General features: G+C 33.9%; 1 protein-coding gene across 1 annotated transcript in view; it reads left to right on the top strand.

Annotated features, from left to right (window-relative positions):
- LOC149803909 (eukaryotic translation initiation factor 4E type 3-like) overlaps positions 1 to 23,501 on the top strand; it is a 42,302-nt gene extending 18,801 nt beyond the window's left edge. The window contains exons 4-7 of the mRNA XM_089953724.1: positions 1,755 to 1,815; positions 2,561 to 2,627; positions 5,374 to 5,529; positions 12,961 to 23,501. Coding sequence (XP_089809850.1) covers positions 1,755 to 1,815; positions 2,561 to 2,627; positions 5,374 to 5,529; positions 12,961 to 13,016 — 340 coding nt within the window. The 3' untranslated portion in view covers positions 13,017 to 23,501. The remainder of the gene's footprint in view (positions 1 to 1,754; positions 1,816 to 2,560; positions 2,628 to 5,373; positions 5,530 to 12,960) is intronic.
- Positions 23,502 to 23,915: the final 414 nt, after the last annotated feature.

The following is a 23,915-nucleotide window of genomic DNA, read 5'->3' as shown; positions in this document are numbered from 1 at the left end:
TATTAAAAATATAATATGGGAACTTGTGTTGTTATATGATTGTTACAAGAATCTCTGTTAAAAATATAACATGGAAACTGGTGTTGCTGTATGATTGTTACAAGAATCTCTATTGAAAATATAACTTGGAAACTGGTTTTGCTGTATGATTGTTACAAGAATCTCTATTGAAAATATAACTTGGAAAACTCTTGGAAGAAAATCTGATTGCCATGGAGTTCATAAGTTCAGGTATGCAATGTATTTTTTTTTTGCTATTGAATATTTTAATACTTACCTGCCAAAATGGTAACCATGGTAACCAATGCTGATAATCTCTCTGGACATAAGAAAATCATCAGTCACTTGGTGTGCAATTTTATTTTAAATCTGGGTTCTGATTTGTTTGGGACATGGTCTGATTAACATTGTCTAGGGTATCCATTAAAAGGTACTTCATTTTGTGAATTTTATATATATATATATATATATATATATATATATATATATATATATATATATATATATATATATATATACATATATACATGATAAGCTATTGAGGAATGATGTTTATTGTTCTATGTAAAAAATTTATACCGACATTCATTTCTGTGCATTTTCAAGCAAACAGTTATGATGTTGATTAGGTAAGTAATTCATTGCCAACACTTTTGCTTACATGTGGAGGTCTGAATCAAAGATGCCAACATTATTTTGCATGCATGTACAAGTGTATCCCAGTGCTTGACATCACTATAAACTTCCACACTGCAGATGTCGTAGCAATATGACTGAAAAATTGTCAAAGCTGTGTTAAAAATCCAAATCACAGACACACACTATAAACATATGGCAAGATCATGATGTGCTGCACAAAAACCATGGTTATGTTTAGAAAAGTATCATTTCCAGTAAATCTTATCAAAGAAGATAAAGAGAAATAGGAGCCATTTTTAATGTCATGATATATGTTCATAACCCATAACCTGTATAAATAGTACACAGTTATGATATGCATAGCTTCACATTAAAATGCTCATGGAATATTATTACCTCTTTGTATTAAAAAATAACCAAAACTCCACAGATTACATAATTGACTGGAAATAGGGCAGGTAATTTTATGTTTGCATTCCCTTGATCATTCTGTGGGAGGGCTCATTAGGCTAATTTCCATAGGTAAATTACACAAAGTGGAACAGCCCAACTAATGTCAAATACTGTATTCCATGGTTCAGTTTATTTTAAAGACAAAAACACTGTGTGCATGTGTGTGTGCTTGTATGCATGCGTGTGTGTGTGTGTGTGCACATGCATACATGTGGTACAGTTCTAACACTACCAGCTACTTTGTTTTTGGAAGTGTATTAAATGCTTCATAGAAAACAAATTTTTCAATTTTGTTTTATTTTATTTTCTTCCAGTTTAAATTTCCAGTCATTTTCTATAGGTTTATGTGAGTTGATAACTTGTTCTCAATTGTATAATGTTGCCTTTTTGGACCATATGCATTGACTACTGATGAGGCAACAAAACACTTTGTGAGCTGCAAAAAAATACCCATAGTCCTGAAGTTAGGCAGGTAAGGAAAAAGAATATCACATATAAAATATATACTATAGAAAATAAATGTTTGATGAGAAATGTTCAGAATTTGTAAAATTTGGGTCTGGTCTATGAATTTGTCTTCCACATTTATGAAGATGGTGTCAGTTTGGAAGTAAAATTAACATCAGGATAGTAGAGATCTCATTGTAATGTTAATATTTCAGGGAAGATGAGGATAACTGTAGAGGAGGAAATTGGAAATTAAAGTGCCACAAAGACGACACAGTGAGTATATTGTATTTAATGCTCAGACACTAAATGAAGTCAAACTACATTATATACTCCCATAAGGGAACACAAAAGGTTGGATAAACAGGAGTTTGGATGAGTGAACTCTGCTTCTTCAAAATCTTTATGTTTATGATAATATTAGAGCTTGAAATTTTAGCAGTCTGGTACATTTATTTGTTTAGCTTGCCTGCACAAAGTGTAAGAGAACTTATGCCATGGCCCTGGTGTCAAAGTAATTCACATTGGAACTGTCAGCATTGGCAGGAGAACTTATGCCATAGCCCTTTGGTGTTATCAGCATTTGGCAGGAGAGTTCATACCATGATCCTGGTGTCATATTTATTGGCATTGGTGTTGTCAGCATTGGCAGGAGAGCTTATGCCATTGTCTTGGTGTCATTATGCCATAGTCTTGGTGTTGTCAGAATTGGCATTGGTGTTATCACAATTAGCAGGAGTGTTTATGCCATAACCCTTAGTAATAGTTTTGACATGGGTGTTTTCAGCATTGGCAGGAGAGCTTATTCTGCAGTCCAGTGTAATAATTGTTGGCATTTGTATAGTCAGCATTGGCAGGAAAGCTTATGCCATTGTCTGGGTGTCATTATGCCATAGTCTTGGTGCCAAAGTTGTCAGCATTGGCATTAGTAAATGTGCACCTTGTATTATTAAACCAGTGTGCAGTTGAGCTTTGCTGTCTTCTAACAGTTACATTTCTTGTTTTTATTTGTCATTCACAGCCCAAGGTGTGGAAGGAACTGCTGCTGGCTGCAATAGGAGAACAGTTATCAGATTGTATGGCACAAGGTAGGAATCCATTCAAACTTTAATGATGCAGCTGTAAAGAAATAAACTTGAATGTAACACTCAATTTAATGTGGTTTTCAAGAAAATAATATTTTTCGTTGACACTTAAAGTCTTGAATACCTATATACTTACTTATAAGTTAAGTCCAAATAGTTGACTATGCAGACCATGATCTGCTTTCTCACCTATGTTGTTTGTTCTACTGATTACTCCAAACAAACTGCATAGACCCACATCTACCAGTACCAGCACATTATGTTACAACAGATCTGGATCTCTGCAATTTGCAGTTGGACTTAATATGTGTGTATATGATTATGTCTCTAGGTGAAAAGAGGTCAGCTTGGTCTAGATATCATGGTACTCTTTCAGGTGGTCTGCTTTTGTAAAATCAGTGCTTACTGCACAAATTGAGATCAGTTACACTGATGCATAATTTTTGTCCTTTGCTATGAATTCGGGGTGAGATCAGATGTAAAATTAAGTGGTTACAAACTTTGACTCATATTCAGAAATGAAGAGAAAAAAGTTTATGCACTTTTAAAAATCACGATAATGATCTTGAGATTTCTTCATGATTTTTGCACATTTAGTAAATAAATAAAAACTTCAGTACACAAACATTTCATAAAGAGTCATATTTAAGAGTACATGTTATAAGGGGTCTATTGTCTTTAAGAGTACATGTTTATAAGGGGTCTGTTGTCTTTAAGAGTACCTGTTTATAAGGGGAACTATTGTTCTTTGAGTCTTTTAACTGTTGGCTTATTGCAACCAATGAAATCCATGAATATTGGCAACCCATATTTAATAGTCAGTTCACAGTCCTTGTCATATTCAATCAAGACATGATGAGAGTCTTATATTAATAACCTTTACTGTCCATCCATTTCTCTTTTTATTCTGTCAGTCCATTTGTTCATCTGGTTACACTTTTTGTAACCAACATAGCTCTTTAACCCTTGTACATAATTGGGTGTCATTTCATAGATGAATTGCCAATCACATATAGATATGCCTTTTAAGGGGTTACCTTTTCCCATCCAGTTTTGATGGAGTTATTGGTCTTTTTCCATTGGTATTAAAGTCTCCACTTAAGTAGAATCATATAACTAGCAGAGCTCAGAAACCATTCAGTACATTCTGATTCGGTTGTACATTGTCTCAAAAACCAGGATGTGCCACTTATGGGTTTTGTTTAAGTTGTAAACTCCATTTTGGGTCAAGGTGTGGCTGTTGACACTTAATTTCTTAAATGGACGTGGGATGTTGCATAGCTCAAGAACCATTCAACACATTCTGATGCAATTTGATACGAACACTGTTCCCTGAACACTGTTTCATATACTTGGGTGCGTCTTGTGTGTGGTTTTAGAATAGTTATGGCCCCTGTTTGCTCATCCTTCAGCTTTGATTTGTACAACATAACTTTACTAATCTTTGTTGGCATGCAGTTTTATATTGATTTTGGAACTGAGAATGTATAACACTTTGAAATTAAAAATTAAACTCATTCAAAGTCTTTTGAATGAGTTTAATTTTTAATTTCAAAGTGTTCCACATTCTCATTTTACAAGGGTTATGGGCCCTGATTGCATTTCTTCCTAACCGTGTTCATTGCAGCTTAACTTTTGTAAAGAATATTGCATTTCAAACAGTGTTATTATGCAACTTTATGAAATTTTGAATTAGATTGCTGGCATTCTGTGTCATTTAGAAGAGTTAATGGCCCCTGAATGCCCATGTACTCAAAACTTTGGTTGCTAACCGAATTTCTTCTCTTTACAGCACAGCTGCTCAGACTGTGATGCACCCACCACTACCTACTTCTAGTTATAATCTGTTGTTACTGAAAGTTAAAAGAAAGATTAAAACGTAATCCTTGGTTGAACTTACAAGCAAAATAGTAAACTTAAAGTTAAACTTTGTTGCACTTGTGAATGGCATATCATAATTACTTTGTTGACAGCATCATATTGTGATGAAATTTGTTACGTACAATATCTTGTGGCCTAGTGGTACCTTGTATGGCTTTTGTATTGTCAACTCCAGTTTTTAGAGTTATGGCCCTTGACAGTTAACATTGTAACTTTACATTGGATGTTGCTTGTAACTGTCATAGTTCAAGAACTATTCAAATATTCTGATGCAGTTTGGTAGGAATATTGTCTCTTTGACTTGTGTGTGCTTTATATGGAATTTGGTCTCACTTAGAAGAGTTGCAGACCCTTGGTTCTTTTTCCTAACTTTGGTTTCCACAAGATAGCTTCACTAAGTTTTTTGGGATTTCACCCAAATTGTCTTGTATCAGAATGATAAGATACTTGAATGAATTTGATTTCCAGCATTCCAGAATGTCATTTACAGGAGTTATGACCCCCGATTGTCTCCCCACCCATTGGTTTCATCAGCATAACTTTGCTAGACTTTGTTGTGTTTTAACCAAGCTGCTATGCATTTTTATATTGTTGAAACTTTGAAAGAGTTGAATTTTGTAGCATCAGTTTCATCATTTTTAGAAGAATTACTGCCCCTGATTGCCTGTTTCCATGCTTTGGTTTTCCAGCTTAAGTGTTTTTCTGTTTAAGGGCCCACCTTGCAAACTGTTTAATCCAGGGCCCATTCCAGTTTGCCCATCACTGCTATCTCTGCTTATTGTTTGAATGAAACATTGCAACCAGTATTAATATGTATAAATCACTTGAACTGTTCAGTTGTAATGTTCACATTTGTTCAAAATGTTAGGTGATGAGGTTGGTGGGGTTAGCTGTTCTGTGAGAGATAGAGATGACATTGTACAGCTGTGGAACACAAGGGCTGATCTCGCAGACAAATCAACTATTATACAGAAGGTTCAGGAGCTGTTACCTGATGTAGTATTTGCTGCCATTTTTTACAAAGGTAATCTCACAAATAGAGCATAAAATATTAACTCGAAATCAATTTTCTTCTTCAAATAAGTTACTTTCTCATAAATACTTTGGGGTAAGATCCACTACCATGAAAATCAAGACCTCTCAAGGAAAACAATACATTAGCATGCTCTTACAAGAAGCCTCACTAATACTTTCTACTTTGTGCCTTTGTGCCAGGTAGAGAATACTTTTGACTCTTCTCACTCCAGTATACTCTCTTCTAATTTATCTCAGTGCTCTGCCTGATTAATTGTCTGCCTTATGGTCTATACTTCTTATAATTTATATTAGTGCTTAGCCTTATTAATTGTCTGCCCTATGGTCTGTAGTACTTATAATTTATCTCAGTGCTCTGCCTTATTAATTGTCTGCCTTATGGTCTATACTGCTTATAAGTAAATGAGTATCATGGACAGAGTTGTGTCACACTTCAGAACCACATCCATGTCTGTGACTTTGATCTGCCAAGATGACATTCATCAAAAAGATCAGGTGACCTTATTTTATGCCAAGACATGAAATCTTGTTTTGCAATTGCTTCACCTTGTATTCCTTGTTAACTAGGTCAAATCAAATCTCATTCAGTGTTTGCATTTAATTCACCTGGGCATAGAGTTCAAAACCTTGAATTGACTCTTGTCTTCCTTGGGAGCATGCCTTGATGATATCTTCTGCTTACTATAAGATTCAGATTTTAGCTCAGGAATTCATTTGCCAGTAGGGTCTTCCTGCAGCAGTTGCATATTTTACTCATTTTGGAATGCTTGTTGTGAAACCCCTGCAGATGATCCTCCTATTCCCAGTGGCAGCCAAAACTTTGTCCCGTTGACTTAATTTTTCTGACTTCATGAGGTCTCATACCAGTAAATTAGAGAACCTTTCTTGGCTTATGGTGAGCATCCTGTTATAGGATCAATTGCTAGAAATCACAACACAGGCACCAGAATAACTGGTTTCAGTGCCATCCACCTGCTTTCCTGTCAAGAAGTGAGCATGGTTTGGCCCCTTCAGGAGCACTCCATGCACATCATTACCTGGAGATGAAGGCTGTGTTGAATGACTTTTGGATCATGGCAGATGTTATATATCAATCGAAAAATTCCTGGGTTGTCAATCTGATAGATCTAGCGATGGATCTGCCCAGGAAGATTCCCACCAACACAAATTTTCTCAAGCAACCATGGTCATGTTGTTCCATCCCTGCTGGAATGTGTTCTTCTTCGTGCTTGGCTCTTGTCTGGACAGCCTTGCAAGACAGACAGTTTAAACCTTTGATTGTGGAGAGACTCAAGAGAGAGCACGAAGGCCCTCCACTTAGAAGGCTTATGAGGGAAAGTGGTGTGTTTTCAGGGACTGGTGCCATATCAGTAATATCAATCTCAATCTCTAAACTGGCTGAATATTTTCTCGGGCTCTTCAAGGAAAAACAGATGGCCGCAATTGCTATCAAAGGTTGCCATCACATGGTAGACATATCTGGCATGATAAGGATCTATCAAAATCTTTAAGCCAAGCTTGATCTCACTCAACCAAAATCCTTTACTGTTTCCACAATGGTATCTTTCATGGCTCACTTCAAATAAATTCAAGCCTTTAGCCATCACTTGACTAAAGCTACTATTACACAAAACATGCATCCCAGTAGCTTTAGCTTCATCATGTCGGTGAGCGCGTTACATGTCCTTTCTATTGACCCGAACTATCTTCATTTCAGATCAGATGGTGTTGTGGTCCTCTTGACACAGCCAGGCTTTGTAGCCAGAAATAGTTTACTGTCTGTCAGTAATCAAAGAGTTGTCATTTGCTTGTTCTCTTTCATGCAGTAGCCATGCAAGATCCTGTTTGTGCTCTCAAACACTACTTGAAATGCACAGAAACAAGTTGTCTCACACACAAATGTTCCAGGGAAACATGATATCACACCTCAAGCCCTTGCTTTGTGGCAGAAATGGATCGTATGCTTGGCATACTCAGAGGTCTCACAGGATCAAAGTTGCCTCATGAAGATTACTGATCATAAGATTAGAGTGATCTCTGTGAGCCTTGTTCAAATGTAACATTTCAATTCAAGATTTAGTAGAAGCTGTTGGTTGTCATGCAGAGTTGCCTAATGAAGATTACTGATTGCAAGATTAGAGTGATCTCTTTGAGTCTGGAGTGATCTCTGTGAGCCTCATTCAAATGTAACATTTCAATTCAAGATTTATTAGAAGCTGTTGGTTGGCATGAAGATTACTGCTCACAAGATTAGAGTGATCTCTGTGAGTCTAGAGTGAGCTCTGTGAGCCTCATTCAATGTAACATTTCAAGATTTAGTAGAAGCTGTTGGTTGTCATGCAGAGTTGCCTAATGAAGATTACTGATTGCAAGATTAGAGTGATCTCTTTGAGTCTGGAGTGATCTCTGTGAGCCTCGTTCAAATGTAACATTTCAAGATTTAGTAGAAGCTGTTGGTTGGCATGCAAAGTTGCCTAATGAAGATTACTGCTCACAAGATTAGAGTGATCTCTTTGAGGCTAGAGTGATCTCTGTGAGCCTCATTCATATGTAACATTTCAATTCAAGATTTAGTAGAAGCTGTTGGTTGGCATGAAGATTACTGCTCACAAGATTAGAGTGATCTCTGTGAGTCTAGAGTGATCTCTGTAAGCCTCATTCAAATTTAACATTTCAATTCAAGATTTAGTAGAAGCTGTTGGTTGGCATGCAAAGTCAACCTTCTGGAGTTTTTTCTCTCAGAGATTTAGCTTTGCAGAGGCAAAGCTTGAATTTGGTAGGTCTGGTTGCAGCGGTCCAGATGACCAACAGACTCAATTAAAACACCGCAGCCCATCGGCTTTGCTGGATTCACCAGTGAAATTTTGTAGGTAAGAAAATTTCAATAATTATCTTCTAAACCATAGGTAGGGGTTACAGATCAAGTGACCCTAGGCTGTGCTTTTGTAATTTGGAGAATGGGTTGTCGTTAGTATGGCCAAACCAGCCATTATTTCCTAGAAGGATACCCATGGTATAAGTCAGATTCTTAGCCTTCCCTTCTCTTATTATATATTCTCCCAAGGTTAATTTGTGGAATGTGATGGAAGGAGAAAGCAAATTTTTAAATAAATTGGTTTTCTCAGAGAATACTTACTCAATGACAAAATTCCTCCCAACCACCCCACCATCTATGCATCCTCATTAGTGTACTTCTCAGCTTAAAAACTAGCGACATCCAGTGGTGGCAGGGGAAGTAATGGGCAGTAGTTATTGCTCTTTGTCTACATGAAATTGAAATAAAGATGATTTTAGTCTTTATGTATGGTTCGATTTGCTACGTAGCAGGCTTATGTCCCTAATATTAAGGTGATTGGGTAATTATTGTCAGAGAGACACAATTTACTTAAAAATTTGCTTTTTGATGGTACTTAAATTTGTGTATATAGGAAATGGTCCTGCTGTTTTCCAAAGTGGATCTTCACGGTATCTTTAAATTCTTGGATTGGGGGAAGGGCTTTTTCTGTTTTCCACAACTGGATCTTCACCTAGTCTTTTAATTTATGGGTTGCAGACTGTTTCCCACAATAGGACCTTGCGTAAGTCTTTAAATTCATGGATTGCAGAAGTGGTCCTGATGTTTTCCACAGTAAGGATCTTCACTGAGTGTTAATTCATAAATTGTGGTAGGGGTCCAATTGTTTTCCACAGATTTTCTCATGATTGTAGCAACTATACAAATTTTACCCCACAACATATAGTGAAAATATTAATATGTTGTGATGTAGAGATATTTATATGTTTATACTGCAAAATTCAACAAATATGATGTGTATTGCAGAATCAATATTTAATATGGTATATTGCAGATACAATATTTAATGTGTATTGCAGATACAGTATTTAATGTGTATTGCAGATACGGTATTGAATGTGTATTAGAGATACCATATTTAATATGATCTGTATTGCAGATACAATATTTAATATGACATGCATTGCAAATGCAATATTAAGATGATGTACATTGCAGATACAATATTAATATGATGTGTATTGCAGATACAATATTAATATGATGTGTATTGCAGATACGATATTAATATGATGTGTATTGCATATACAATATTATGATGTGTATTGCAGATACAGTATTAATGTGTATTGCAGATACAATATTAATATGATGTGCATTACTGTGACAATATTAATATGATATGCATTGCAGATATAATATTAATGGTGTTTAGTGCAGATACAATATTAATATGTGTATTGCAAATACAATATTAATATGATATGCATTGCAGATATAATATTAATGGTGTTTAGTGCAGATACAATATTAATATGTGTATTGCAAATACAATATTAATATGATATGCATTGCAGATACAATATTAATATGATGTGTATTGCAGATACAGTATTAATTATGTGTATTGCAGATACAATATTAATATGATGATATTAATATGATGTACATTGCAGATACAATATTCATTTGATGTACATTGCAGATACAATATTAATATGATGTGTATTGCAGATACAATATTAATATGATGTGTATTGCAGATACAATATTTGATGTGCATTGCAGATACAATATTAATATATGTGCATTGCAGATACAATATTACTATGATGTGCATTGCTGATACAGTATTACTATAATGTGCATTGCAGATACAATATTAATATGATGTGTATTGCAGATACAATATTAATATAATGTGCATTGCAGATACAATATTAATATGATGTATATTGCAGATACAATATTAATGATGTGTATTGCAGATACAATATTAATATGATGATAATATGATGTACATTGCAGATACAATATTAATTTGATGTACATTGCCGATACAATATTAATATGATGTGTATCGCATATACAATATTAATTTGATGTGCATTGCAGATGCAGTATTAATATGATGTGTATTGCATATACAATATTAATATGATGTGTATTGCAGATACAGTATTAGTATATGTGCATTGCAGATACACTATTACTATGATGTGCATTGCTGATACAATATTAATATAATGTGCATTGCAGATACAATATTAATATAATGTGCATTGCAGATACAATATTAATGTAATGTGCATTGCAGATACAATATTAATATAATGTGTATTGCATATACAATATTAATGATGTATATTGCATATACAATATTAATATGATGTGCATTGCAGATACAATATTAATATGATGTGTATTGCATATACAATATTAATATCATGTGCATTGCATATACAATATTAATATGATGTGCATTGCAGATACAATATTAATATGATGTGTATTGCATATACAATATTAATGATGTATATTGCATATACAATATTAATATGATGTGCATTGCAGATACAATATTAATATGATGTGTATTGCATATACAATATTAATATCATGTGCATTGCAGATACAATATTAATGTAATGTGCATTGCAGATACAATATTAATATTATGTGTATTGCATATACAATATTAATGATGTATATTGCATATACAATATTAATATGATGTGCATTGCAGATACAATATTAATATGATGTGTATTGCATATACAATATTAATATCATGTGCATTGCATATACAATATTAATATGATGTGCATTGCAGATACAATATTAATATGATGTGTATTGCATATACAATATTAATGATGTATATTGCATATACAATATTAATATGATGTGCATTGCAGATACAATATTAATATGATGTGTATTGCATATACAATATTAATGATGTATACTGCAGATACAATATTAATATGATGTACATTGCAGATACAATATTAATATGTGTATTGCATATACAATATTAAAGATGTGTATTGCATATACAATATTAATATGATGTGTATTGCAGATACAATATTAATGTAATGTGCATTGCAGATACAATATTAATATGATGTGCATTGCAGATACTATATTAATATGATGTGCATTGCAGATGCAATATTAATATGATGTGTATTGCATATATAATATTAATATGATGTACATTGCAGATACAATGTTAATATGATGTGCATTGCAGATGCAATATTAATATGATGTGTATTGCATATACAATATTAATATGATATGCATTGCAGATACAATATTAGTTTGATGTGCATTGCAGATACAATATTAATATGATGTGTATTGCATATACAATATTAATATGATGTGCATTGCAGATGCAATATTAATATGTGTATTGCATATACAATATTAATATGATATACATTGCAGATACAATATTAATATGATGTGCATTGCAGATACAATATTAATTTGATGTACATTGCAGATTATTAATGATGTGTATTGCAGATGCAATAATAATGATGTGTTTTGCTTATACAATATTAATGATGTGTATTGCTTATACAATATTAATAATGTGTATTGCAGATACAATATTAATATGGTATGTATTGCAGATACAATATTAATATGATATTAATATGATGTACATTGCAGATACAATATTAATGATGTGTATTGCTTATACAATATTAATGATGTGTATTGCAGATACAATATTAATATGATGTGCATTGCAGATACAATATTAATATGATGTGTATTGCATATACAATATTAATATAATGTGCATTGCAGATACAATATTAATATGATGTGTATTGCATATACAATATTAATATAATGTGCATTGCAGATACAATATTAATATTATGTGTATTGCTTATACATTATTAATGATGTGTATTGCTTATACAATATTAATGATGTGTATTGCATATACAATATTAATATGATGTGCATTGCAGATGCAATATTAATGTGTATTGCTTATACAATATTAATGATGTGTATTGCAGATGCAATATTAATATGATGTGTATTGCAGATGCAATATTTATATGATATGTATTGCAGATACAATATTAATATGATGTGTATTTCAGATACAATATTAATATGATGTGTATTGCAGATGCAATATTAATATGATGTGTATTGCAGATACAATATTAATATAATGTGCATTGCAGATACAATATTAATATGATGTGTATTGCAGATACAATATTAATATGATGTGTATTGCAGATACAATATTAATATGATGTGCATTGCAGATACAATATTAATTTGATGTGTATTGCAGATACAATATTAATATAATGTGCATTGCAGATACAATATTAATATGATGTACATTGCAGATAAAAAATTTTAAGTTCAATTGTACATTAAAATTGTGGAGCTTCATGAATGTAGGCCGGGGTTCGTGATGTGTGCAGTCAAGCATGTTTTCAGTGTGACAAACACATTATTTTCTGTTTTCATGCATACTCACTGGAGACACCGATTTACAGAACACCTTGTTAACAACATATCATTATTTCCCTTAGGCTGTGGTTATAATTAATTCACATTTATTTTATTCAGCTTTCCAGACCCACCAGGCTTTTGAGAGAGGTAAAGTAAAGACTGTCCGAGAATGACAAGTGAAGACATTAGGAATGTTAAGTAAAGTATTCAAGCCTTAGTTTATGCCTCCATTGCAAAAAGTAAGAGAGAGAGAGAGAGAGAGAGAGAAAGAGAGACTCTTAATAAGCCTAAATCCAGGAGAGAGACTCTTAATAAACCAAAATCCAGTACTAAGAGAGAGAGAGAGAGAGACTGTTAATAAACCAAAATCCAGTACTAGGAATAATCCTGTATTGTTAGACTTGGAATTATTTGTAGGATTATGCTGATTTTGTTTTCCTGCTTTTGATGCATGTGGATGACTTAGGTATCACATTTTAAAAGGTGTTGGTAGTGTTCTAGTCCTCATTCTGTGAGTGAGCATCATATTTGTTGCATTTAGCTTCATATAACTGTTGTGCATATGTATTTTCAAGAGTACTTTTTAATGCTAACAGACATTGGTCAGTACAGTGACTTATTTTTCATGATGAATGGATTACATTGTTTGCATTAGCTCAAATTGTTGGATGCTGTTGCTTGTGAAGTTTTGAATTTTTGTATGTGCATTTGTTTTTTAAGGACAAATAGGTAACAGTGAACTACTTGTCAATTTTTGAGGACAAATAGGTAACAGTGAACTACTTGTCAATGTGTCTTGTGGGGGTTTTATATTATGCTACAGTGGACAAAGCATTCCACAGAAGCCATGTGAGAGATTGTTATTTCTTGCCTTTATGCCACACAAGCCTTAGTCACACTGGAGTGTTTATGAATCTGTCCATTTAAAGTTTTGATATTGCAGACATAAATATTTACAAGATCTTACCGTCTTTTGAAATTTAAGTATTTCATGTGTCTTTATTGTGTATGAACTGTTAAGAAATGTAAACTGCATAAGGGATGTATTGATTGTTGATAGTCCCAGAAACATTTTTTGTACATGTAATACAGTAAAACCAGTCTTGAAAGACCACAACTTTTAAAGTTTTATTGTGTTGAGGCCAGATTCTTTATGCATGGATTTATTGATTTAACAATATTACCCATCATGAGAGACTAATTTTTTGGCAGAAGGGATGGTCTTACAATGCAGGTTCTACTGTAGTTTATTTTAAGCTGCAGTTAAATCTTGTTGTTCTCAGGTTTGTAATATGATCTGATGTATTAGTTGAAGGCAATTTTGAAGCAAATACATTGAAATATGTCATAAAAGACACTTCTGTATAGAAAAAACACCTGCTTGTAAAGGCCAATCAATAGGTTCCCATTTGTTAATTTTCATATAATGCAGAAATCTCTATTAAGGACACTGGCTCATAAAGGACAGGTTATTGTGATCCCTTATGTGACCATTATAGCATTACTGTCCACAGGTTTCAAATTTTCCAAAAAAAAGTTACCTTAAAAATTTCCCAATTTTTAAAAAGAATATTGCATTTTATAAAAAGTTTCTTGAAGAAGCAGACACTTTTGATATTGATTTGGTGTATAATTAGACGATACAATTTATATTGGTCTCAAATGTAAATTCTTGACATGCCTTCACCTTTTGCATCTTAAAAAGTTGGGCATGTCCAAGCAACCTGTGCTAAACAATATTACTTTACCTCAATTAGATACCAATTTATTATCTCACCTGGTCATATGGCTGAATGAAGCTTCTAGTATGGTTGTTTGTCCATTCACAATAGCCATTCACAGCTTCTTCCACAAGCCAATTAAAACAAAGGCATTCTGGCCTGAATGTCTTTCAAAATTTGTTCAAATGGTGCTCGTCCACCATCAGATACAACTACCATTGCTAAAAGTGGATAAACCTAAAAAATATTGTTCAACAAAATTGATCAGATTTGACAGAAAGCATCCTGGCCCGAAGGTCTTTCATATCTGATCCACCATCAAAGATGGCTACCACTGCTAAAAAAAAAGCAAACCCTTAAACAACTTCTCAAAAGCTGATTAAAAATATTTCACAAATGGATCGGGTAGGATAAGGGCCAATTTTAGCCCCTAACCAGATCCAGCTGAAACTGATAGATAAACAATGCCCCTCTCTCTTACTTGAATATGTCTTTTTCTGGACCACTTTTAATAAAACAATGTCAGAGATTTCTTCTTTGCTGTGGCATCTATTTTCTTGGATAATTAATAAGATATTTATCAACACCTATCAAGCCAATAGCTGAAAAAATAATGTTAAATTGTGCATTTGCACACAATACATAAATCACTGATATGCAACTTGAAAATTTGCTTTTCATTTTGCAGTGTTTAAAAGAAGTATTTTTGATCACTTGTTTATCTGTAGTAACATCGTGATGCCAAAACCTTTCCAGAATTGTCCTGTAAAAGGTATTTATGTGTTTCTTAATCTTTTTCCTCACAAAAAGGCAATGTAAACATTTTCTTTTCATTAGTAAAAGCAGCATGTTGTTGCCGTGTATAATGACAAATGAAAAAATGTTCAGAATGTGACATAACCTATTTTTTGTATGCATTGTGGGGGAAATTACTTTATTATAGTAACAACATTTGATACAATTACTTATATTGATCAGTGATTCCTGAATTTATTATGTATTTTTTATGGGAGAGAGAGAGAGGATAATTTTTAAAGCATTTGGTATGTGCAGCATGTATACACAGGCACTCATTTCTGTCAATACAAAATGGAAAACTCTTGACAAGATCTACTCCCTTTCTCTCAACTAACTCTATTGGTGTTTGGGAGAAGGGGAGTAGGGTATTTTAAAGTTGTAATCTTTTGACAGACACGTGCCCATGCATGTATAGAAACAGTTTTGTTACTGTACAGACTGAGAATATCAGTTTTGATTTATTCATCGTTATTGGTTTCTTAGTTTTTATTAATTTACATAGAATAGGTCACTAGGATGAAGACAAAGGAAAAGAGAAGAAATAAAAAAATAACTACAGATATAGTTATTCCAGTTGGCACTCTCACCTTCTTGTATCATCGACGTCATTGCAGCAACTTAGAGGTCAAGATTTCATTTAAAAAAATCAGATATAAGGTACAGACCTGTCTGTAAAATAATTCTCTTTATCTTCCTATAGCTGCTATGTATCTCAGATACACATGAATGGACACAGGTAAATAATCTCAACTAATCAACTTTGGGAAACAGTGAAATGAGTTAATATGAAATGAGTTAATATGAAATGAGCTAGAGAATGACTAGTAGATATTAAAAAAAAGCTTCAGTTGAAATCACAGTATTTTTTTAATACACAAAATAGTATTGGAGTTATTTGTAAGCTCATAATTCAGACCTTTGGATAGATAAAAGTTTCATTTAGTCATTAAAAATATTGAACATGAAAAAGAAAGAAATAAAGAAATAATGAGCATAAATCACTTAAGGGAAAATGAAAGGAAATGTGTTTTTAGAAAAAGGAAAGCTCAAGCTAGTCTCTCACCACTCTCTGGTATCTACATGTAAATGTAAGGCACAACCTGTTTAGCTTGACACCATTGCAACTGTCTTACTAGGTGGAAGGCACAACCTGTTTAGCTTGACACCATTGCAACTGTCTTACTAGGTGGAAGGCACAACCTGTTTAGCTTGACACCATTGCAACTGTCTTACTAGGTGGAAGGCACAACCTGTTCAACTTGACACCAGTGTGGAAGGCACCTTTTCAGCTTGACACCATTGCAGCTGTCTTACTAAGTGGAAGGCAGCTGTTAAGCTTGACACCATTACAACAGCCTTACTAAGTGGAAGCACCGGCTTAGCTCGACACAGTTGCAACTGCCTTACTTAGTGTAAGGCACAACCTGTTTAACTGACACCAATGCAACTTCCTTACTAAGTGGAAGGCACAACTGATTAGCTTCACACCACTACAACTGCCTTACTAAGTGAAAGGTACAACCTATTTAGCTTGACACCACTGCAACTGCCTTACTAAGTGGAAATCACAACTGTTTAGCTTGACACCATTGCAACTCCCTTACTAAGCGGAAGGCACAACTGTTTAGCTTTACACCATTGCAACTGCCTTACTAAGTTTTAGGCAATTACTTTATGTAGATAGCATGTAGCCCAGTTAGGTATTTTTAGGTAACAGTAAATATGCTTGCTTGGGGGGTGGGGATAGATTTAAAAAATAATATGTTCTTTTCCATATATAAGTAGTTCTCTTAAAACTGAGTTTCACTCTTAACTGTCACAATGCCAATGACAGTAGTGAAAAAGTGGAAACTTGCAAGGCGGTGAGGCTTTTAATGTTTTCAAAGCACATCGTGGCAAAAGTTGTTGTTTTTAAAGGAAAATGGCATCCTACACTCAGAAGTCTTCATTAACAAAATGACATATGCCCTAAGGCCAATTCATGCAAAATGGACCATCTCCACACAGCAAAGTATCAACTTAAAACAGATATGACTATAACAGGCTTTGAGAAAGTGAACTGATTTTCTGTTTATTTTGCAGTTATATGTATGAAATGTGTTTAGTAATAAAAATGTCATCTTGTGTTCCATTTGTTTAGTGAATAGTACTTATGATCAACAAAAAAACAGCAGCTGGATCACAGTCACTGCTTTCACGTTAACATAGATATAAGTACACTCAAACCGGTCAGTAGCTGCCACCCCTGAAGGCAAAACTGGCCTTTGTACACAGGTTCACACCTGTCAAAATTGGGTTTTGAGGTTAGAGCATCTGCCTCAGATGCAGGAGGTTGCAGGTTCAAACCCTGGCCGAGTCGTAATACCAAAGACTTATAAAAATAGTACCAGTAGCTGCCTCATTTGGAACTCAGCAATAAGAGGTTAGTATTAGGACTGGTAGGCCTGGTGTCAGAATAATTTGACTAGGTGGGACATTATGCTGCAGGCATGCAGCATAATGCCACAGAGCTAGACATCACTTTAAACTGCCACACTGCAGACATCGAAGTGATACGACTGAAAAATTGTTAAAGCCAAGTTAAAAAATCCAAACACACATGCACACCTTGAACTGAATAGCATTATTAGTATTATCATGATTATTATGATGTTATCAAGATTGTTTTATGTGCACTATTCAACAAAATCATAAAATATGCATTCTCTCCTTAATTTATCTTTGATACAAGATTATTATATGCTGTACTCTTTAATCCATCCTATAAATGAATCATCACTGATCTGATTTTTTTTTTGTGTACCATAATTTCACCACTTTACTGACAGAGAAATCAGCTGTTCAGAAACAACTCACTGAGATAAAAAAGTTAGCTATGTGTGAGAGGCCTGTACTATATAGGGAATCAAAGAAGCCATGTATGGCTATTTTTGTGACCCATGAACCAAAGCTTCACCTGACAAGTATTAAGATTTAATGACCCCTGACCAGAATAAAATGGGATGTAAATTATATCTATTCTCAAAAATGAACTTTTCCCAGAGATGGCTTTAATTCACGGGCAAATAGTTGAAAATATTAAACAATACCTAGGTATATCACATTGGCACAAAAAGTGAGTTTCAATTCTGCTGCAATAACATGACTAGTTTTACCACCATTTAGCAAACAAATTGCTTCAACCCTCTCCAGAATAAAAAGTGTCTCGCTTTTGAACCCAATATATTGACACCTTTGAGTTAGAATGAGCGTGACTGGGGTATGGCGAGTTCAAGTAAGATATGAAATGTTTTCACATGAATTTAAATGATATACCTCAATCTTAACATCACACAAAAATTTGAATACTTAGAGCAGTCACTGCTGACATGTTCCAGTGACCACTAAAGGCAGGGAGTTAAAAAAAAAACACCTAGCCACAGAAAGCAGATGACCATTACTCACGGGACAGGTACAAAATTTGTCAAAGGGTAGGAAAGTTTGAATGGTCATTGTGATCAGGTGACTGCTATGTACATGTAACCACTTGGATAGGTCAACTGTGTGTGTGTGTGTGTGTATATATATTACATTTTGTAAGGAACATAGTATACAAGATAGTGCTTTATAATCCATACATTATCTTGGATATTTAATAATGACTTACTTTATCCAAGAATACTTATGCTTAAAAAATGGTGCATACTGTGATTGACATTTGAATAACAAAAATGTCACATTTCTGATTTTTCCGGATTTCATTGGTTTGCATAAAGTTTTAGTGAGTATTAATTATTATAAATATATATAATGGATGTTTTGGGAAGTAAAGAAGGACAGTAATTTGCACTTCTTACTTTAACATCTGACAACCATTATATTTGAAATTTTGCATGAGATTTAAATGGTAATCAATTTGCATTGTTTCTCACCTTTCGTAAAAGTACCACGATTCATATTTCTTAGCACTATATTTGTGCAGATGTTTATATAAACAAATCACTTTGCTCCTGCAATTTTTATCTGAGTTATTATCCTTTTTATGAAACTTGGTATTATTTTGTCACACTCTGAATATGCAAATTTCAACAACTCATCAAGTTCCTGCAATTTTAAAATGAGTTGTTGCTCTTTTTGATTTACAGCTGAATACAGTGTATGACAATCTTCTGAATATAACTAGTCTGATTTCATTGGATTGCCATGAAAGTTGGCATGTGTTATGATCATCATCAGAATATAAACATTAACAAATCGCCCTACTCCTAGATCATTTGTAAGAGTTATTATCCTTTTTGACATCCCCCTCTCCCATTTTTATTGGATTTCCATTAACTTGGTAAACATCATGCACATATCAACACAACACATGACATAATTTTGTGGGAAAAACTAGTGATGTTGTTTTTGATAAAATGCCTGAAATTTGGTAAATATTATGGTTATCAAGTGAAGATGCACTTATCAACGAAACCTTTTGCTCCTGCAATGCTTGAGTTATTGCCCTTTTTGTCCTGTAGCTTAATGCATTGTATGACATAGTGTCATTAGCATTAGTCCCACAATTTTTGATGGATCAGCATAAAACTTGGTAAATATTATTGCCATCACTTAAAGAAGTGCATGTTGTCAAATTACCATATTCTCTTAAATTGTTTATAGTTATTACCCATTATGACTCTCTGACTGGACTGAAAGACAGAATCCTGTAAATGCAACTATTTTCAGTTTCAACAGATCGTCATGAAACTTGGGAAATGTTATGACCATTATACGTAGATTTACATATGGACAGAGCACTGTTTTCCAGTGAGTTTTAAGAGTTATTGGCTTTTTTTAAAAGTTGTAGCCAAGTGCAGTGTACATCTGAATCTTGTGAATTGCCATGAAACTTTGCACATGTTATGACAGTGGGCATATTTACAAATCACTTTGCTCACACAAATTTTATTGGAGTTATTACAGTTGATGTCTTGCCTCAACATTTAAGATTGAATGTTTTGTGAATGCAATTTGTCTGGCACCTTTTTTATGGATTGCTGGGCAGCTTGGTACATATTATGGTCATTATCTAGTAATGCCCATATTGACAGATCTTTGTACTCTCCAATTTTTTAAAAAGTTATTGCCATTTTTAACTTTCAGCTGTATGCGTTCTATGATAGAATTTTATGAACCTTGCAGTTTTTAGTGGGTTGCTGTGAAATATTATTCTTATTATCAGAAGACATGCATGTTGACCAGTCATTTTACTGACACTGCTTTTAGAAGAGTTATTTGCTTTTTTTATGATAGACTTGTTTCCATCGAGTAGGGATAGGCTGTGAGGAGGTAGGGGTATATTTACATGAGCAAAAAGCTGCTTAACACTTCTTTTGTTTACTTGGCAACCAGTAACTTAGAAATTTGGGTAGAATAACATACAACAGTTAGTTACCATTACATCAGCTAAGGCAGTGGTGCACAACCTTTTTTGGCCAAGGGCCAGATTGCATTTTCTAAGACCACATGAGGGCCGCAAACACTAATTTCTTTAATATAATTACTGTTATCAGGCCAGATTTCTGTGTTGTTTTAATTTGCCCTGAAGGCAGCACAGAACACATTCGCGGGTCGGATCCAGCCCATGGGCCAGTGGTTGTGCACCCAAGCTATGGTCTGATCTCTATACTGGACATTTCCAAAGAATTTTTTCATACAGTGAGAATTGAGATATCTCAATACTTTCTGTTTGTTGTTTCCTTGATAAGCCATTAAAAATGGCAAAGAATGGTTTTGGGGAATGCAAAATCTTACAACTGCTGTAAGTGCTTAAATAGTTTGAAAACTATTCTGAAGAAGTTTCTAAAAACCTGGATTTATAAGGTATTGTTGTTTTTCCTTTGATTCAAAACAATACCATGATGTCTTTTTCTTGCTGTGGGTGTTTAAATACATTTAAGTAATGCTGTTTATAAACAGTGAAACATGGTGTTGTCACATGTTTAAATAAATGCATCTTCGCTAGCAATGGTTCTGATAGGTTAACCTTATGAACACCTTGGTGGATTGATCAGATATTTCTGTGCTTCGGATCTGTGAATTTCATTGGATGTGGCTGCAGGCTACCATATCCAATCAAAAACAATTTGTTCAAATTTGAACACTGTTTCCACATGATCGAGACAAGGTGAGCACACAACTGGAATGGACTCATAAATAAGCAAAAGTTTCCACTGCCAGTTTTTTGTTTATACAAATACATCCCTTCACACAAATACACCTGTCTCTCTGGTTTGTAGTCATACTTTCGATGTTAAACTTACAAAGTAGTTAAACTTACAAAGTATCCCTCTGAAGTCAAGTGCCTCCACCATTTTTGACCGATTTACAATACATCGCTTTTACATGCTGTTAGTTAGTTGACATTATGTACAAATGGATGCAACTTGTGAAATCATATAGCTGTCACTAGGACAAAGCACTAAAATATTTGAACGATCCACCAAGGTGTAGATATGGTTAACATATCAGAATCTTGGCTAGCATAGATCAAGTACATACACATGGTGCTGTTTCTAAACAGTGTAACATTATACTTTGTCACAAGTTTAAAAATATATGCAACTTGTGTTGTTTCTAATCAGTGTAATATTATAGTGTGTCACAAGTTTAAAAATACATGCAACTGGTGCTGTTTCTAAACAGTTTAAGACCAAGGTGGTATCACGTGTTTAAAAATACGTGCAAATGGTGCTGTTTCTAGTTAAATTGTTTGATACTGATGTCACAGTACATATATGTAATTATGGCAAAAATAGATGAGATGTTGCAATGATATACTTTGGAAAAAATGTTTATGCATGTCAAATAAGAATGAAACTAGACATAAAATACCTAAATAACAAACTGCCTGCATCTCAAACCATTCTTACATTGTTTTTGACAAACATCAGGAGATCTTATATTCAGATGTTATTATTAATGCCTATGCCAAATGAATACAGAGAAATAACAAGCATTTGATAGAAAAATATATTGTCACCGAAATAGTGAAATAATTCAATAATTTACAATATTTTTTCCTGCATAAAAATGTAATGAATTAACTTGGACAAGGACCAAAATTTTAAAAGAAATACATGAAGCAATAATAACACTAGCAACATGGTAATTAATTTATTAAATCAATTGCTGTCATGACTGGGTTAAAATGATTTCTATCTACAAGTCGGTTAAGTTTTTGGCTTTTAACTTCAGTGAAATCCTCACATGAGCTTGTGACAGATACATGCTATTTTAACATGTGACATATATACAGTGGAACCTGTCTTGAAAGACCACCCCTTCTGCCAAAACATAATGGTCTCTCATGACAGGTGGTCTCTCATAACAGGTTATAACACTATATAATCTCTAAATCTGTACATGGAGAACCTGGTCTCTCAAGACAGGCGGTCTCTCATAGCAGTGGTCTCTCAAGACAGGTTTTACTGTATATGCTCTTTCAGCTCACTTGTTCCAGATTGGAATCATTACAATTTACAACAAATACAGTGTTATAGTATTGAATCAAAATTTCTTAATATCGTAGACCTCCTTCCAGATGGATGGATAACCAATGACAAGTAGCAGCGTCACAAAATGTTACTGTTACGGTGAAGAGAGGGAAGTGAGGCACATGTTTTTGCTTTAAAAAGTAAATTCTTTCTAGTTATTGATTTGTTATTATCTTACAAGAAACAGATTCAGAGCTCTCTGCTTTGAGAGTGTCTACTTGCACTCTTGATATCAAAATTTTGGCAAAAGGTTACTCTTCACACTGAAGTCTCAGATTTTGGGAAAATATGCCTCTGAACCTGCATTTTTTAAATTCTGATAGGTCCTTTGTACACTCCTTAAACCTTCATTTAGAAGCCTGAAAACTTTGATAGGATTGAGTGTGCATTTCCTCATGTTTGTGCATTTTTTTCTGTTATTAATTTTATGCAATTTTTATCATACCAACATGATGATATCTATTCCTGTGTAGATTGAAGCCACAAGGCAATAATTACAAAGGTCTGACCTTAAAGCAGAACTATATTGATGAAGTTTCTAATGAGTTATTTCTTTATTTCCAATTCTGTAATATCCCCTTCTTTGTTGGATGCCGTCATGTAATGAAATCCAATATCATTATTACAGTGTTTGCCTTTTTATTTCATTTTAAATTCTACTGGTCATAGACCAGAAGAGCTAATGGTTTGGTCTGTTGTCCATCATTTGTTGGTCAGTTAGCAAAGTTGGCTATCACTACTACACCTGAACTATTTGCAGAATGGCCATGAAACGTTACACACACGTTCATCCCATGTTAGTGTTGGTTCTAAATTAAAATGGTGCTGCTTGGACATCTAATATGATTACCTTGGTGGATATCTTGAAAATCTTATAGCTGCTCCTCCTGAATGGATGGTCATATCAATACGAGGTTTTCAGTTAAAGAGTTCTTGTGGTGTCTTGTTGGTTCTAAATGAAAAATATTGCTACCAGTTGCCGTCTTGAAAATCTTGTTATAGCTACTCGTAAATGGATGGTCATACAAATCTGGCA

This window comes from Sinohyriopsis cumingii, chromosome 3 (assembly GCF_028554795.1).
Source record: "Sinohyriopsis cumingii isolate HCF-2022 chromosome 3, ASM2855479v2, whole genome shotgun sequence".
NCBI classification, from domain to species: domain Eukaryota; kingdom Metazoa; phylum Mollusca; class Bivalvia; order Unionida; family Unionidae; genus Sinohyriopsis; species Sinohyriopsis cumingii.
This window is presented reverse-complemented; position numbering and strand designations above follow the sequence as displayed.